General features: G+C 39.3%; 1 protein-coding gene across 1 annotated transcript in view; it reads right to left on the bottom strand.

Annotated features, from left to right (window-relative positions):
- The window catches only part of klhdc3 (kelch domain containing 3), a 31143-nt gene that overhangs the window by 7760 nt on the left and 4338 nt on the right, over positions 1 to 19045 (bottom strand). The window contains exons 4-8 of the mRNA XM_067609657.1: positions 18918 to 19033; positions 18764 to 18835; positions 17124 to 17337; positions 15922 to 16008; positions 14525 to 14633 (exon numbers count right to left, since the gene is read on the bottom strand). Of these exons, the coding sequence (XP_067465758.1) occupies positions 14525 to 14633; positions 15922 to 16008; positions 17124 to 17337; positions 18764 to 18835; positions 18918 to 19033 (598 nt within the window). The remainder of the gene's footprint in view (positions 1 to 14524; positions 14634 to 15921; positions 16009 to 17123; positions 17338 to 18763; positions 18836 to 18917; positions 19034 to 19045) is intronic.

Consider the following 19045-nt stretch of genomic DNA (forward strand, 5'->3'; position numbering starts at 1 on the left):
AGTAGGACAACAGTATCTCCTTAAACTTCCTTGCTTCATGAGCATGACCAACACAACCTGCCATTGGCTTTTTAACTGTTTTATTGGAGAAATTTATTGCTGCTCCTTAGATATTATTCATAGAATACTCAGCAATTAGTTACCAACAGGATTCCAAATATTTATCTTGTCATCCATCCTCTTACCATCTTTCTTTTATCACTAAGGTTCATAATCAGGGAGCCACAGATTATTCTTAAAAGGAGAAGTGCTGCTCACACAACGCTCTACTCTCCTTATCATGGGCTGGCATGATTTAAGCCCACAGGAAGTAGAGCACTGCAGTGAGACAGCAGGCTGGCCGGTGCAGATAGTCTCCCAGACCTGTGCAGCCGTTCATATCACTGCACATCTGTTTCCTGCCGCAGCTTAACACACATACACACACACACACACACACACACACACACACACCTGTGACACACCTGGGGCACCACGGCTTTAAAAAATCTAGCCTATTTCTATCCCTATTTTCTTCAGTCAGTATCTTTGTATTCATTTCTACCTCTGCTCTTCCTTCATTTAACATGACGACTAGGGGAGCATGAAAGGATACTGTATAAAAACAGAACTAAAAGTAATAAGCTACAGCCCCTGGGAGCTGAAATGATATAAAAAACTGTGATTCATAGTTATAGTATACGCTTCCCAGAGGACACTCAGCCAAACAGGTGCATTCACCAAACAGGTTAGTTTCCGTGAGTACTTATTATGGAGAATAGCAGAGGGATTTAGCAGCCAGGTCTGGTCTTTAATAGCTCAGCAAGATGCTTCCTGCTACGCACAGACTGGCCTTTGACTGGCATCTGTCCAACCAAAGACACCATCAAACACCGCTCCTGTACTGTTGAAGCAATCTCACAGAAACCACTTGTTCTGAATTGCCTTCTGGAATAAAATGTATTAGATTTCCCCTTTACCTCCAATCATTTCTATTTGCCATTCTTGCCTCAAACCATTTGCAGCCTCATCCTCACCCTGAGCACTCTCTCCCGAACATACCTTCACTGTCTCCCTACCCATCAATCTCTATTCCTCTTTCTCACTGTCCCCTCCATCGTGTCTCCCTTTTGCTGCGTGTTCAGGATGTTGTAAGGGTTTTACGTTGCTAATCTTCCCTAAACAAACATGGTTGTGGCTTAAAGCAGCCAGGAGAGGTGCAGAGCACGAGCACAGTCGTCCCAGGGGGCCAGCTGGGGAAGTCATTACGCCCCCTGCCCCCCAGGAGGTGATCCTCCCAGGCTTATAGCAGGAGCCTTCATCAGAATACCCTCAACCACCCAAGTCCCTTATCGTCATCATCATCATCATCATCATCATCATCATCATCATCATCATCATCATCAGACTGTCTTCTCCTGTCTCCGTACCTGGACCTGCAGTGCATTGATGACTGTGCCATCAACTGTACTGACACAAATGGTTCCTAGCTCATTTTAAAATGAATTGAATGCCAACTGGTAGTGATTTTACAATCTACATAAATTAAAAAGATGTGTGAGAGTGCTATTCCAGTAATAAAAGTTCATTAAAACAATAATGTACATTTGTCTAGAGAATATATATTAGGACTTAAGGGTCATGACAAGCCATAAAACCAGACAGCTGTTGGATGTTGGAGAGCCTGTAGCTTTTGTAATGTGTGTCACAAGTGGATCTAGTCTGTTTTTCGCCAACTGCCATTCACCCAGTTAGCTTGTTGAATTATGACCATATTAACCATATGACCATTATTAACTTGTATGACTTTGGTGTTAGATCTTATATGAATACTAGATTATTTACCCATGCTAATCTTTGTATAAAAACTGCTGTGCTACATTCATGAAAAAGAAAAAATTCAAATGCTTATTGGTTGCATTAGATACTGTATGTGTGGGAATGACAATAACATCAGCAATCTGTCTCCATTACTGAAAAGTAGCATCACTATCTAAAGAGCATACTGCAGTACTGTAACTGTCAACTACTGTGCAAGCTCACTCAGAGAGAGGGTAAAGGCCTTGGATGCTGATGCGTGAAAGGGTAAAGATAAGAGGATGCTTTAACAGGACCAACAAGAGAAATGATGATTCTCCTGGGATGAGGGTTTCTCGCATGCTCATGGATAATGTTAGCCTGGGTGTGAAATTCAGCAGAACATTAGGGAATGGTGATGCTTAATTGGTCACTGCAAAAAGGAAGAGGCATAAAAGGATCATACAAGTAGGGGAAGGAACAAGGGGGTGGTAAGAGGTGTCTGATAGATGGCAGTAGTTGGAAGCGGGAAAGTCACAGTGTGTGACTTTATGTGGGATCCTGGTGTTTGATGGGCCACTTTGTTACTTGATCAGCAATGTATCAGTATGTGTGAAAGTGCTCCTCCCCCTACGGCAGCAGTGGTTCCCAGTCTGAATGAGGCCTGAGTGATGCCGCTCCCCCACTAAGAAAACACTGGTTGCTATTTCAAACAACACTCAATGAGGGTGTCTAATCACCTAATTGCCAGCCCTCTCTAGCAATGCACTGACTCTCCACCTCATTATCTTTCAAACCTCCACAACAGTAGAAGAAAGAACTGAACTACTGTCCTAAAACTAATGAGGGAACACCACAGAGCCTGGGAATACTCCAAAGTGTCTGAAGTGTCCAGGAATTTAATTGCCTACAAATTCTGCAAATTACTTTTAAAAATGGCAACAATGCAAATGAGGTGACAAGAAAAAGATTGAGAGTTGAAGGAAACTCCATCAGTGACACCTCTGCTTTCTAAACACAAACACTGCTGTTAACAATATAGCTGGAACCCTTGTAGACATGTTTTCTGTGGCTTCATTGGCCATATCCTCATTCTTGAAGTGATATGATCTGTATCCTTTTTCCTTTCTCCACTTCCTATTGAACTTTGGTCCTTCAGAACCATCTAGCTCACAGGAACTCATCACGCACAACAACTTCCTGCAGAGCACCTTATCAGGATGACCAGACATGCATCAAACAATTTCTGTAGCACTTCAGAATTGAAATACACTAAAAATACAAGGAACAGGTAGTGATATTTTAACAAACAAAAAGAAACAGACAGCAATTTGTGGATTAATTCTAGATTAATAGGCAACACATTACGCACAGCACAATGTGATGGAAAAGAGAATATGAGACACAATCAGGGACTTTATATTAAAATTAACTGCTTAAAGAACAAACTATGTTTGTGGTAAAGCTGTTCTAGTGGTCTTGACTATGGCAGGTTGAAAACATATCTCCCACACATATCTCCAAAGGATTATAGGATTCCTTTTGCTTCCCAGAGCTTAACTGCATACATGACAACATGCAGTCACGCATTTAATAAATAATTTACTGCAAATTGTCTAAATTATTCGGTAATAACATGAATTCTAGAGCTGCCGCGTCATTGATCTTTTCCTTACTGCACAAATTAGCAAAGCCATTCAAACCATTGCGGAAACCCTCATAAAAAAGCTCCTTATCATCTGTCACAGTGGTATTTGGCAGTTTGACATATTCTGTTTCTGCAGTAGAGATGTTGGAAGACGCTTTGGACTCGTTTTCGCTCGTCATGAATTTATTTCCTCCACAGCAGAAAAACACATTACACCAGCCTTCAGAAACTCCTGCAAGTTAAACTGGACTAACAAAACACTTTTAGGGCTGACAGACTAACACACTCATTATAAACAGACTTTAAGACACTCACTTAAGGCTTAAGGCTACAAACAACCCATAATGCAACACTCCGTGTAGGAGTCGGTTTTACATCGGTAATTTATCCATTCAAAAAGAATATCTGATGTTGTGAACATGTCATTGTCTAGACCCCAAACATAAGACAGTTCCACTTTTTACAGACATATTTCTAGGAAAAAAATCTGTCTTATATTCGGACCAATACGGTAAACTTTTCAAATGCATTTATTCCTGTCGTCTTTTCTGTATAGCTCTCTATAGTTTAAATGTCTATCTTTATTCCAGTGTTGTCATTAAGTAGCCGACTTTGTAGCAGGAATATTGATCAGAATTTGGCAGGCACGTCATTCTTTATGTCAAGCCTGAGAGGATAACTCATGTCCCATCATTGAGCTGCTCACTCAGTGGTAAAGCAGTGATCAGCTTGACTCTGCGATGGGCGTGACGTGATTGCGTTAGTAATGCAGTTACCACAGCAGCTCTATTTAATTCCATTGCCACTATAAAACTAAAACATTTTCATTAAATGACAAAGCCTACAGATAAAGTATCTGATAGAAGATACTGGACAGCAGTGTTAGTGAAAGTTTTGGAACTTAACTTTCTTTGGTTATCACTGATCGATAGATTCTCGTCCAATTCTTCTGCCTTAATCTCTGCTGTCTCACCTAGTCTTACCAAACTATCTGTGCCCCCTCCTGGGCAGTGGCTGGACGGTGGATTAAGACCTGTAGCTACCCAGACTTAAGCCCCATGCAGAGGGTGAGACACTAACTACAGCTGGCTCCCAGAAACAGAGACGCCTGGCTTCAGATTAGACAGAGGAGATGCCAGCCGCTAGTGAAGCATGCATCTCAAATTGCGACTCTTGTGGACAAAATGTAGTTGGACTTGGTGATGGTACTGAAGAGGAAAACTGGCTCTTCAAATCACAAGCAAATACAAATTTAGCCCCTTCTATCAGGACGAATTTAGTCCCTTTTATCAGGATAGGTTGTTATCAATCTAGGTGCCTATAAAAATAAAGAAGACATTAAATTGTGGTTTGGGGCCTTGAACACATCTGGTTAATATACGGGGGAAGGGGGTTGTCAAGTACTCCTCTATAGCTGGCAGATTCATTTAGGAAAAATAAGTTACTTCCTCTATAATCCAACTCTTCAGCTGCAGTTTGTAAGACTAGTGTCAAGGTCAAATACCTAAAAGAAGACTAAAAGAAGAATAAAAGAAACTAATGACGAACATACAGTAGCTAAAGAGAATACTGTTAAAACACTTATAGTTTTGGTTCATCCCTTATATCAGAACAGTTTATTAACCAACTACTTTTGCATACCAAGTGAGTATCTCTTCCTGCTCTTTTACTATTGCTACAAGCCTTTCATCTCATGTTAGTCGGATCATTCTCTTTTACTAATAAAAGCCTTGTAATTTCACTGCCAAGCAGTGTTGTTTAATAGCAATTTGTTGATTGTGAACAAATAACCACATACTCTGTTAAATCAACTGCTGATGTGCTTTGCTTGTAATTTTTACCCGTCCTCATAGTCTGACATTGTTCTACAAAGGGGGCATAAAACCCCCAAGAGGTGTGTTGGTTGTGATGACAGTAGTAAATCAAAAGTTAAGCTACTACTATTTAGACATGTCAATTTACATGGTGGACAGCATCACAAAGTGTCACCTATGAAGGCTGTTTATTTGAGCTGCTGTGTAACACTCACCCCTATGACACCATAATGTATACAGGCTGTTAGTGGGTTAAGGAGGGTTAAGATGCAGATGAAATACTATCATGAGCTTGTCTTTGAAGAGTAAATCACAGTGTTGCTGTGCTGCCCAAAGGTCCTGTACCGCCACGTGCGGGATGCCCCACATCCTGCTGGGGTCACCTTCACTGTTTGACAGGTTTTATCTTGGGCATACTAAACACACACACACACACACACACAAACAGACAGACAATTAATAAAGGAAACTTCTGCAGCTTACCCTTTGACACAGAAGGGCAAATGACAACATGTGTGTGGTGTCAAAATCTATAGTGTGTTGTTGATAGGCATGTTTCCTTGGAGCCGAGTTTCACTGCAGCAGATCTTAAGACATTATAACATGTAGGCAGTGTAGTACATAATGTGCATAATGGTTGATATTTTGGTTGAAGAATTAATATAAGTTGCAATACCTGTGTAAAAGTGTTTTAGAATTAGTTCTGCCTCAGTCCCCTGTTGTGTTTAGTCTAACATTTGAACTGTCAGGTTCAACATTGATAACAAGCCACACTTTAGCCAGCTGGACTATCATAACAGCAGCCCTTTCAGCCATTGATAAGGTGCCAAATGGCCCTGTAGGCGATATCGAGGCACCAGGCTTTTGACCTTCCTGATCTACTAAACAAAATCACTGGACCCTGCAGGAGCTCTCTGGTTCAGCAAATTGCTGTTTTGAAATGACCAGTAAAATTCCACACAGATTAAATATCATGGTGAGATTTTGGTGGATTAAACAAGAGGTTTTGGGCTGGGATGTTTTGGCTACCGGTGAGATTACCTGCTATGTGGTCTCCCTCTTGCTCAGAGTCTATAGCAGCCACACATTCTCTCTACCTGAAAGCTCCATGGTGGCAGGACAAAATGAAATCTTTTTTAAATTTTATCTTAAAACTAAAATAGATTAGAGCTTATGCTCAAACAATATATACTATTATTCTCAACATTTTCCATGTGTACAGCCCAAAACAAGATCCTAATCCAGGGTAAAGAGTCGGTAATAGCCAGACACATAAAAGGGCACCCAATAATTGAAGCATAAATGTCTCTGCAGCTAATGTTAGGAATGGCGTCAGCATGCTTTCCAGCTTTACAAAATGTACCAAGTGACTCTACGTATTGCCAAATGTGTTAAAGCTGGCAGAGCAAAGCAAGCATGTGCGTGTGTATGTGCACCACTCTGACGTCAGCTTGACAAGAGGAGCTGTGAGTCATTAAGTCATGTGAATACATCCAGCCACATGCAAACACACACAAATGGCACACTACACCGGAAAAGAATGAATGGTGGAATGGGACTGGTTGTCCTTCTGGCCTTCTGTACTGAGCAGAGGGCAGTGTGAAATCTCAGCGGTGAGCTACAGTGACTTCTACAATTTGACTGAAATTCTGAACAAGGGTAAGTGAATCATGGGCTTTAAATATCCTAACATTGTTTTTGCTTTTGAAAAGCCACCACAACACCCTGGAAAACACATTTGGGAAAGCAGTCACATTTAGATGTTTGCTGCAGCTGTGACTGACCTGAAAAGAAACAAGGACATACAGTTTTATTGATGCAAGGCACCCAAAACTAGGCCCAGCTAATATCATCCAACTGCAGAGCCACAGTACCAGAAGTGTCAAAACTGAGATGTGTGCAAAAGCTATTAAATTATAGATTTATTAACAAAATCAGGAAAAGGTAACATTTGGTGTTTTATAGCTTCAAACTAAATTGTATTTCTATTTGAGCTGTTTATATTAGTGTGACACAATGTGTTCCATTTTATTAGTTATTTTAAATTTAACTTATTTTAATGCGGTAAAAGTGTTAAATGTGAAATCTCAAATACACAAACGCTGAAAAAACAGCCGCTATCAACGTAAAAAGCTGCAGCTATAACACTTGTTGCCTGCTGGTGGCGCAAATGTTAAAAGTGCAGTTCTTATTACTTTCTTTGCCTGTAGGCGGTTCCATTAGCAGGTTAACATTGGCCAGTCTAAACTACTGCCGCCACTATTTTCCATTCCTATAGGTGGCGCACAATCGGATGTTTAGAAATGTTCCGACTGAACAAGCTCACCCTTTGGTGGGACACTTCCCCTCCCCGCCAATCCGACATCAGAAGGGTGAGGTTGGAGGGGGTTTCGGCAGCTATTCAACCATCCAACAAGCAATTCTGACAGAGTGCACTAACCTCTTTATGGAGAATCTGCAACCGTTCATTTTGTACTTCTACTACCATCAACCTCATCATCATCTGTCTCAGCCCATATGATAACTTTGTTTTTAACGTCACTGGATTACATAAGGGTCACAGACCTTACCTGGGCCTGTCTAAGCACAGTGATGACATCAAAGAGACTCATTCATCGCTTAAGGCCACTTTGGCATTGTTAGACCGAAACTGACAGTCACTGTTCCCTCCTGCTCACAGTGAAAGGCAATTAACATCCCCTTTGAAGAACACTTATATCAGCAGTCGCCATAAAGGTGCTAAAGAGCTAAAAAGGCACAAAATCTCAATTCTACAGATGACTGGGATGTTTTAGACCATTTTTCAAACAGGAAAGTGAGCCTTCAATAACAGAGTAACAGTTGAACACAAAGAGATGTTTTAAATCAGTCATCGTGAGGGTCTTCAACAAGACATGAATAGTTGTAATGATAAAAAACATTCACTAAATGCAATGATGGAATGAATACACATCGTCATGCCCAAGTAGTTTAAGGGCCAGTTCCAGATTTCCCTTCGCAGTTTCCAAGCTGTCTGCTCCCAGCATGCCAATCTGTCATGTCCTTGTTCACACCCTGCCCCTCATAGGATGCCCTGTTCCCTACCTTAAAATACTTCCTGATTTAGCCCAACCTGGACTTGTCGTAAGCAATTACACACAAAATGTGATGAATGCCAACAATGACAACATAAGCTCAGCTGGAGATCCATAATCTATGAGACACTGTCTTCATGTGCAACTCAACCTAAGCAGTGTTCAGCTCCTTGGAAGGTGAGAAAAAAACATGAACAAAGTACTGGGCTTAGCAAAGTACGCTGCTCAAAGCTTGTGTGGGTAGGTGAAGGTCAGTGCAGGTGGAGTTAGTCATGCACGGGTCGTCCTTCGTGGGGCAGTGAGCAGGTTTCAGTAAATGAGTGTAGCAGAGGTGCTGTGGGTATATCAAATTGCACTCCGTGAGAAAGAATGCTCCCTAAAGTCATAAATCAGAGATGGGGCAGAATTTCGCGCCTCTCTGAAGCTCAGCAGGCCTGTTTACACTGACGTAAGTGGCACTCAATGGACTGCCACTAATGCCCAGCCTTGTCATTCACACACACACACACAATGCTCATTTACTCTCAAAGACATGCAAGTGTGTACCAAAAAATAGATTTACTCATTCCCAACACAAAAGATATCCTGCACCAAAGCCCAATTAATAGAAACCAATAAACAGCACCAAAATGTAGAAATCCACGTAAACATGAAGGCTGATTCAAACTGAATCTTATTTACATCTACACAAGCCCCTCTTTTTCATTAGTCTGTATTGTCAATGTTTTGTTTTTCAAATGCATTTAGGATCAACACACCTCAGTGTTATATCCTGTCCAAAGTAAACCCATTTGAAAGCAGGGGGATTTTGGACTTAATAGTTTTATTGTGCTTCACTAAAGTAATAAATCATTCCTGAACAAATTCCTGCAGGTAAAATAAATATAATAAACTGGGAATAAATATCAGCAGAGGGGTTCTGTTTTGGATCAATTTGAAAGGACAACCAACCCAGGAAAACAAGATGTGGACCATAAATTTGAACACAATTTCCTCGGCAGACCCACCAAAATAAGGAGCCCCACAAAAAACACAAGCAAGGTGTCCAGCAAATAATTCACGACGACCTGTGCAGGCATTTGTCAATTGCATTGAGACAGATACCAATAACTTTTTAGCCCTGTTAACTGCCCTCATGTTGTTAGGTCACGTAAAAATAAACACACAGCCATGGCTGGTTTTAAAGATAATGTTCACCCTAAATTAGCTGTGTGTAATGAACAAAACACTAGCTCAATCAAAGAGTTTTGATCTGTATTAATGCAAAGTATGGCAAATTAAAACACAAAATGAAACTTGATTGGAAAACATTTAAAACCCAGAGGAGAAAGCAAATAAATAGTGTGATAAGAAATCACTTTGTGTGTGTTTGTGTGTTTTAGTATGTGTGTGCACATGCCTATGGGAGTTCCTGTGTGTAAGAGGCTTAAGTGTGCTCATGTAAACAACAAACGTGCAACGCTGGTCAAGAGAACCTGTGTGGCCAACTTGCTTAGAACCTGTAAGGATCATGCTCTACTTTGTACAGTAACAGGAAACAACATCTTGGCCCAGACTTAGACCCTTTTTGTTTGCATTACTGATACATAACAGCTCAAGGAAGAAAAGTTAAATAGGCACCAATTTCCTAGAAAAAAAATCCTTTTAAACAGGATGTTGGGAGATATTGTGTGGTGTTTGATTTCTTCCTCTGCTCAGCCAGCACCCTCCATCATTCCAGTGAGCCCAATGACACTTCCTTTTCTAACCCCAGCCCTATCTGCTCACAACAGGAAATCATGACTCCTTAAAACCCATCCTGGACTAATCCCAGCGAGAAACCAAACATGCACAACAATCTTCAAAAAATAAGCATTGTCTTAAGCTCATTAAGCTTATTAAAATGCCTCTTCATCAGTACCATATCAATAACTGACTTTTTTTAAAGTGACTGTTTATAAGTAGCAGATTTTATATGTTTCTTTCAATTGAATTTGCTGATTTGAATATGAAAAATATCCTTACAAATAGATCTGCAAGAATGTAGTGGGAATATCAGATTAATGTTCATTATTTGAAGTATCCCAAAACATTTCTGATACATTGTAACTTTGTTGTACAAATGCTAACTACTGAAAAATAAGTATCTAAATAATACCTATAACACTGCTGCGTAATGAATAAATTATGTGTTATTCCCCATGATGTGGTAGCCAGTGGAGCAGTGGAAAATTAATCCAGCAGCAGCCAGAGGCCTCAAGGACTTAAGGTCCTGTAGACGTAGTGGGGCTGAGAGGACTCTTATCAAGGCCTTCCGATCCCCACTATCAGGTTATCCCAGTGGGGTTTGCCTGATAACACAGCTTTCCTGATAACAGTAGCCCAGGTCCCGGACTACTCTGGACCATGCTAATGCCGTTAGCTACCTCATTACTCCACTGGCTACTGGCCTATCACAAGTCCGTCACCAGCCCAGTGGCACCTTACCAGCTACAAACCCCCGGCAATCACTACTGTCTTACAGCCAACAAGAGAATCATTACAGACTGCTGTCTACAGGAGCCAGATCCTCCATTTGGCATATTGAAAAGAGAGGACAGTTTTCCTCCACAGACTGCTCAGATACACAGATTGATGTCTGTCTTCTGAGTGAGCCCGTGCTTCATACAGATTAGAACTGCAATGCAAAGAAAAAACTTGAGTAAATGAATTTAGCTAAGTGTTTATTGAGAAAGGAGTTGGTAACATTTCCTCTCTTTCATCAACCTCTAAATTCAGAAGCACAGTTTTTCTGTATTTTTTGCAAACTAATAGTTCCTTCAATATAGTGCCGGGCAGTATACCGATTCATCTGGTATACCGGTTTTAATTTCCTGTATGATATGAACTTTTCATATACCGCCGTAATGGTGCATTGCTGACATAATTGCTGTAACTCTTCAATAGGCGGTAAAGTATATAATTGCAGGTTTTTGCACGTCAGTTTGTTTACATCTGAGGCTGTGGATAGCTCAGCGTCTGTTCATGCTAGAGAAGTAGTAACTTTGTAGATTAAATATAATGATTCATGTCTCCAAGTTTACAAATTGCAAGGATAAAATGACAAGATACACACTGAGCAGTTTTCATGGACTACCGCTGGATGATAGAGATTGACGTACTTTAATTCCTCACACAGTTACATGTTGTAATCGCATTTTTCTGATCATGTGGAGCTGAACATTTGGTTCAGACGGCCTCGCTCTTTTGTTCCAGTTGATTTTGTGGAGGTGAAACAGTCTCCAGGACGACAATGTTGATAAACACTGTAAATGCTTGTGTAGTAGTTACACAGCTGGGATTACTCTCATCCATGGACACTTCTAGATTTTCCGATTCTGGCAGCAACAAGTCCGACTGCAGAAAAAGTTTTCCTCTTCACTCTTCAGGAGAGAAGCAGTGATTGCAGGAACACCAGCAGTTTCTCTGCTGTAACTGTTATTGTATGTTGACTTTCCTGTCGGTCCTATTGCCTTTCTGCCTTCTATTCTTGGTTTTTTTCCTTTCATTTTTTTTAATCTCCTCTGTGTGTTTTTTTTTTTTTTTTTACTTTCCTTATAATCTAACCACAGTGAAAGTCAGCCTCATACATGCAAACAAACCGGCGTGCACGGATGAATATGTGGGTGGTTCGGTTAGCCGGCAAACTGCCCCAGATATACAGTAGGGTCCAGTTTCATTCAGACTCAGAAACAAACTTGTGGAGTGATTCATGTGAACTCTATGTACTCCTGACAGTAGCATAAGACACTATAAACCCATATAAAAAACTGTGAAACTGCCAGAATCTTAAAAAAATACTATGATACAAATTTTTGGACATACCGCCCCGCTCTACTTCAATAGTTCAACAGTTATCATGTCAGGTGGCACTTAAGAGCCTACACTATCCTTATTCTTTTACAGGATGGAAAATAAACAAGTATATTAATTAATATACCACAATAAACATAACACAACAGACTTGGAACTGTTTCTATAAAATGTTAATGTCATACTACTTTTAATTAAAGGTACTTTAAAAACTACATCTTTTGCACTGAAAACAAACATGTTTGAATGTAACAAATAAATATAATTTCCCATGTGTGAAACACACTGAAATGAGTTTAATTACATACATTACATACATTACATAATTACATAGCATAAACAGTGCTGTTGTCACATTTCAGTGACAATAGTAGTGATTGTGGAGACAGTTGCGGCACCAGTTAGAGTACCAATTGTTGAAGAAGACAGAGTGTCTGTGTGGGAGTGTGTTGGTTGGTCAGCAAGTTAGACTGGTTACAGCAGGTGTGTGTGAGTGATTGTGATGTATGTTAGTTGGTTTTAGACTACTATTTAGAATACTATAGATTTTTAAAGAGTTAAAAGTTTTGATATTTAAATGTATGTAAAGCAGGTTATCTGGGAACTGAACTCTTAAGATTGTTTAACTGAAAGCCTTGTCAGTGACTACAATCTGTCAGTTGTGATAGCTACTCATTCAGCCTAACAGAGTGACCACATGATCTTAAAATCTTTGTACATCTTTGGAATAAGTTTGTCATTGAAGAAATGGTAGCTTGGCATTTTGCTTGGCTGTAGTGTCTACATCAACCCTCAAGAATTTTCAACTAATCAGTAATGTGTGTAAATTACATAATGGCAAACAAATGTGAAACTCTAGGGTTAGCAGAAGTTGCTGCAGACTCCAAAAGTGGAGCTTCAATGTTGATTAAAAGGCTGTGTCACCATAACAAGTGTTTGTAAAGGTAATTTATTGCAGTTTACCACACGCTATAGAAATTCTAGTTTTTAGAAAGGCAAGCTGTGGCTATTCTTTGAACGTAGCATTTCTTTGTTGTTCTAATTGTCAGGTGTGTTTGTGCAATACAGTGTTTGTAATGACAGTTTCTGGAGGCCTGCTGCAGTGTTCTTCAAGTATACAACAGGTTTTAATAATGATAAATACTTCCCTACCAGCATCTGGATGCATCATCGAGCTTAGGTTTTAAAAAATTTCCCTGTTCTCAACTGTATTGCCATGCAACAATGACTTTGACAAAAATAAATAAATTGTGATGGATTACCTTACTTAAGAAAGTTTCTGTAAGTTAGTTTTCATATTCTGCTGAAATTCATATTCTACTTATGTCTGCGATGTACGACAAACCCATTCTTCAGTCTAAAAACCTGTGATATGTTTCACTAACTGACCACCATGGTTCATCTTGAAGTCAAAGTGCATCCAAAACTTTGACTTTAAGATATTTAAAATACTTAGACAAGATGTTAACAATGTTGAAGCTGAGAGCTGACAATACATGAGTGATGCCAGCTGCATTCATTCATTTAGCTGTGCTCTCTGTATAAGCAAACAATGACTCTACTCTCACACACACACACACACACACACCAATTTTATCATCATCCATTCTCAGCTTAAGCTTTTATCATACACTCCTCTGAGAATCTGATAGAGTGGGAACCAAAAAAAAGAAAAAAAGAAACAACTTAATATTTGAATTTTCAGTAAAAATGTTGACAATTCACCTGGGGGCCCTCTGATCCAAACTATATTTGTTTTCCTCTATGAAATATTAGGCTTGATGGTTAGCATCTACATACTTGATCATATGTGTAGATACCAAGAATGTGCATGTGTATGTACATATGCATATCATCAATATATAGTATTTACATATATTGTATGGGTTTGAGTGCATGCATGTAAGTTTATGCTTGCATGCAAAAATGAGGATGAACATGCATTTACACATGTAAGTTAAAGTTTAAACATGTCTTTAGAAGATATTTTCATACTGTTTTCACTTTGGAGGTAATTGGGTTGAAAACGGAATGAGCTATCTGCAAAATGATGTCAACAACAGTGTGCATAAAATTAGCTGTTTTGCAGCTACATGAATATATTCATGTTTTTTAGTTGGAAAAATATCATATGTTAGAAACCATAAAGAATTAAATAATTAATTCAGATGTAATTCATCATAAATGTATTAATAATAAAATTATACCATTTCAATAATAAGAGGAAACCTGACAGAGAACAAAATGTAGGAATATCCTTAGTTACAATGTACATATAAACCATTTAGATACAAAAAGATGTATGTCAGTTTTGACTTAGTTTCCAGTTTTAACAGTGTAGAGAAAGATGACAACTCAAGCAGTAATATTTTGGGCCTCACCTGGTTCCTCCAAAGAGGATGATTCGATCTCCAACCATGCAACAGCATTGCCGTCTCCGTGGACATGGGCCTTTCCCCTTCGGTTCTACTTTCATCCAGGAAAAGGCTTCTGTGGTGGGTACAAACAAGAAAAGAATAGAGATAACAATACTTAGACATAATATTGGAAAAAAAGAGAAAAAAAATACATCAACATATAACCAGCTGGCTTCCTCCGACTGAGAAGACTCTCAGTAAACCTTGCAATTAGTTCCTTGCTTTAAATAGCTCAAAAGAAAGACCTGTAGCACAATACATTTTGATCTGGATGGCCTTCATCACAGCAGCTCTACCTAAGTCTCAGCCAGTTAAAGTTACATAAACCCGATGCTTCCCACTGTGCCTGGAGTTCATTCAGCTTCCTGCTATATTTAACCACTAACACAAGGCCCAGGGATAAAGGAGTGAAAGGCAGCGATGAAAGCAAGAAAACAAAATCTAACCTTCACTTGAACACAAAATATTTTATTTCAGAAATAGAAACAAATCTTGTCTTCTGTTCTGCTGAAGTGCATTATGAGTGACGACGTTGAAGCTCTCTCAGTTGTTCCATATAAGGATGAACTGTGTGGCCTTACACTCTCAGAGCCAACAGCATCATTGCATCTCTATAGCAACAGGCCATTCATACCTCTTTGATAATTAGGACTATAGCTGAAGTGCTGCCATCTAGTGGACCGCAAAACACAGGTTTAAATGGTTAACAGCAGATGTCAGCTTCAATCAGTACAAGTCTCTTCAGCTGGACACAACAGATCACACCTAATGCGTAAACTTTGACTTCTTCTGTAATACAAAGTTTATCAATGTATAGTGCTCTTAGAAATTTTAAGTCTATATAGGACAATATATTATGACTATGAATATGTCCCCAGTGTGTTGCTTCACTTAAGACAACAACACTTTCGTTTGGCACAAGAAAACAGAGTTTCTTAAAGAAAGGACTTCTACCAACTTAAGATTCAATCTGGCAACATTTGTAAGAGCAGATGATGACTGCAGAGATTTAATTATTGTCCATTTTTTTATCTGTGTGTTTCTGGCAAAAAGACAGCATCTGCATTTCACACTTAGCATAGTAAAGAGAGCAGCCAGCCACTATCACGAGACTGACAGTGATGCAATAAGGGAGGAGAGGATTGTCTGCATGACTCTCTACGGAGGAATGAGGAGGAAAGTGGGTCAACACTGCTGCATTTTCCTCTATAGAGGTAAACAGTCACTGTAGGTAGGCACAACACAAAATTACTATGCACAAAGCAAAGAAAAACTTCCAGGAATGACGAGGAGCAGCAGCAGTGCTTTATAGCACACTGTAACACATTTTCTCATTCTGACAAACGCAAATAGTGAATCACCTGGATTGAATTTCCAGAGATCATTGAAGTGCCGGTCCAGACGGGCATTGTATCCTCCAAATATGTACAGCTCTCCATTGTAGGAAACTACACACAAGATGGAAAACAAAAAAAAAATTAAACAATTTTTATGGGTTACCATGAAGATCAATGACATTTGCAGCATAATAAATGGAACCTAGTGAGCCAGTTAAATTGTCTGGGCTTGTTTTAATAATAATAATGATAACAACAATAATAATAATAAACTTTATTTATATAGCACCTTTCATACAAGAAATGCAGCTCAAAGTGCTTTACAATAAAGAAATTACATGCATAAAAATTAGACATAAAATGAACATAAAAACAGAGATAGAATGCCATAATTAATGTGACATAAGATGGAAAATAAAACCCCTTTGATCTTTATTTTTATGTCAGTGTCAGCAATTTGAGATTATTCATTTATTGATTAATACTGTAATAAATGAACCCATGTGCACTTTAAACAGACAATGTGGGCAAAAAATGCAATCTTACAGGAAATGCAGAATGGATAACACAGTTTATACTCCCATTACACACACACACACACACACACACACACACACACACACACACACACACACAAACTGTGCTTGAGATGTAAAGAAAGGTCAGACTGGAAAATGACTGCAGTTTGCACACAAATGCATACAAGGAATACCATAAGAAACCTTGATAAATTGTCCATATGTTTAGTTTCTACCCCTTATAAATCAATTATTTCAAGTTATTCAAAATAAGAGAACCATATGCCTTATATTATATTATATGCATATAATTTAATAACCAGTGCCAGAGCCTGGCCTACCAGTGCCTGGTAAGAGGACAAGAAATTTCCTGACATGAGACTTCATTCAGAAATGTGATAACTGTGATATTATATTGATGAATTTTTGTGTAATGTATGTCATCTGTGTTTTCAAACAATCTATACTCAGAGTCAAAGCCTTCTTGTGACAAAATTCTCGTATTGGGCTATAATGGCTCACAAATCTCATCTCTAAATTAATGATGAGTTAAATCCTACCACCATCTGTCACAGACAGAGATCTTGTTTAAAAATACTTGAGATGATGGTCTGAAATTTTTGGATGCTGGCCTTCTAAAACACAATATAGTCATTTGAATTTGTCAGCATAAGCTGTTCAGCGTGATTGTGTGTGTGTTTGTCTTACAGGCTGAATGGCTCCTGCGTCCCTCCGGCGATGGCTGTGTTGAAGGAGTACTTAGCCAGCAGTTGGTCTCGGTGTCAAACACTTTGATCTTGTTGCAGTAGATCTCGTTGTTGGAGTGGAAGGGGCCGAAGCGGTCTGCTCGGCCCCCAAATACAAACATCTTTGTCCCGATGATGGTTGCTGAGTGGAAGTCCCTCCAGCGTGCCGGAGTGCCCTGTGAAGAGAAGACCAACAGATGATGCTGTGACTGTTACATTGCATTATATTTCATTGCAGCATTCTTGCATCGCTTAATCTACAGCTCCTAATCTAGTTTAATTACATAACCCTCCAATCACTGCAAACTGTGTGTGTTCATCATAATGCTAAGAATGAAGCTTCATCTGCACACTGGCAGACAAGGCTTCTTAACCAGCAACAGGTAAACAGTGCCATCTAGTGGACCCAGTTACCAACTACAAAGGCAAACTAAATCTAAACTTGTTTTCAGACACCACCAGCCTTTCAAAAAAATGTAATGTAAATGACAATGTATAGAATTGAGTAGGAATTCAACCAATCTCTGATTAACAATGGAGCTGATATTTTAAGTGATTACTAGAGAACCATGAATACAAACGAGGTACAATTGTGAGATGTGATCTGAATGAAACTGACTAACAAAGACAAGCCTCCACTCCCTTTGCATTTAGCTGGTCTATAGCCTTTCACATGCCCCTATTTCCAGAATGTGCTGCCATTGTTTTCCTGGAATTTTATGAGAGCAAGCAGGCTCTTTAACTGGCATCATAAATAGAGCAGAGGGGGGAAAATACAATCTTATAAAAACAGACAAGCTGTATAAATTATGCAACTAATATTAAAATTAAAATGATCAGTGTAATGAAAATAATAATAATTGTAAACTTCAAAATAAAATGTGCTGGATCTAGGAAAAAGGGGACTTGAGAGAATACCAGACTTAGTGTAAATTCAATAAGAGCAATAATAACAAAGTGTAGTTAAAACAAAGTCAGCTTTACATGAAACAGGTTTTGAGTAAACACACAGCACAGCAGTTTCATTTTTCCAATAGTCTGAGAACATGCAGAAAAATGTATAATTCAGTCACATGCAGAACTAAATCCGTAAGCACCACGCTGTAATCTCCTTTATGACAAAATGTTATTAGTTAGGAACTAGAACGAGGGACTGGTGGGGGAGGGACAGTCGCATGTTGATTCTAGGGGGCTGGTGTCTATGTCTAAAATACACTTTACAACAATTTATCACATGAGCAGGTTGACTGCACACAAACACCAATGGCATTTCCCAAAAGGGGAGTGTATATAATCCTCTGTGAGGCTTTTTGTACTTGGCTACCTACCAGGGAGCTGCATTACATAGCAGTGCCTCTTTATCCAGCCAATCTGACCACTGGGTACTTATGTGGCAGCACTGCTAACCAATAGTAACCAATGTTTTTTTGATTTCTAGCAGTGTTTATGGTGTAACTGAACATGGTGCCAGGCCATTCTATTGTTGTTTCTTTGAGTGAGTACTTTGTGTTCAAAGTATTCTATGGACAAATATTAACAGAACAACTAAAAAAAATACATTTGAATTTTTCCAAAAATGAACAAGTGGTGGTTTTAACTCACTCTGGCATTAATTAATGACCAAACCATAGTGATGGTGTCCAGCTTGTGGATGTCATTGGAGAAGCAGTCAGCCTAGAAAGCAGCAGAGGAGATTAATTAATCAGGTTTTAATGTTCACCAGAGCAAGACCAAAGTGAAGAGTGATAAGACTCACCAGCTGCTCATATCCTCCAAATATATACATTGCCTTCCCCAGGACACAAGCCGAATGGCCATCCCTTGCTCCTGGAACTGTCCCCGAAATCTTGGGTGTGAACCATCTATGGGTGTCTGTGGAGCAGG

Source organism: Thunnus thynnus, chromosome 14 (assembly GCF_963924715.1).
Source record: "Thunnus thynnus chromosome 14, fThuThy2.1, whole genome shotgun sequence".
NCBI classification, from domain to species: Eukaryota; Metazoa; Chordata; class Actinopteri; order Scombriformes; family Scombridae; genus Thunnus; species Thunnus thynnus.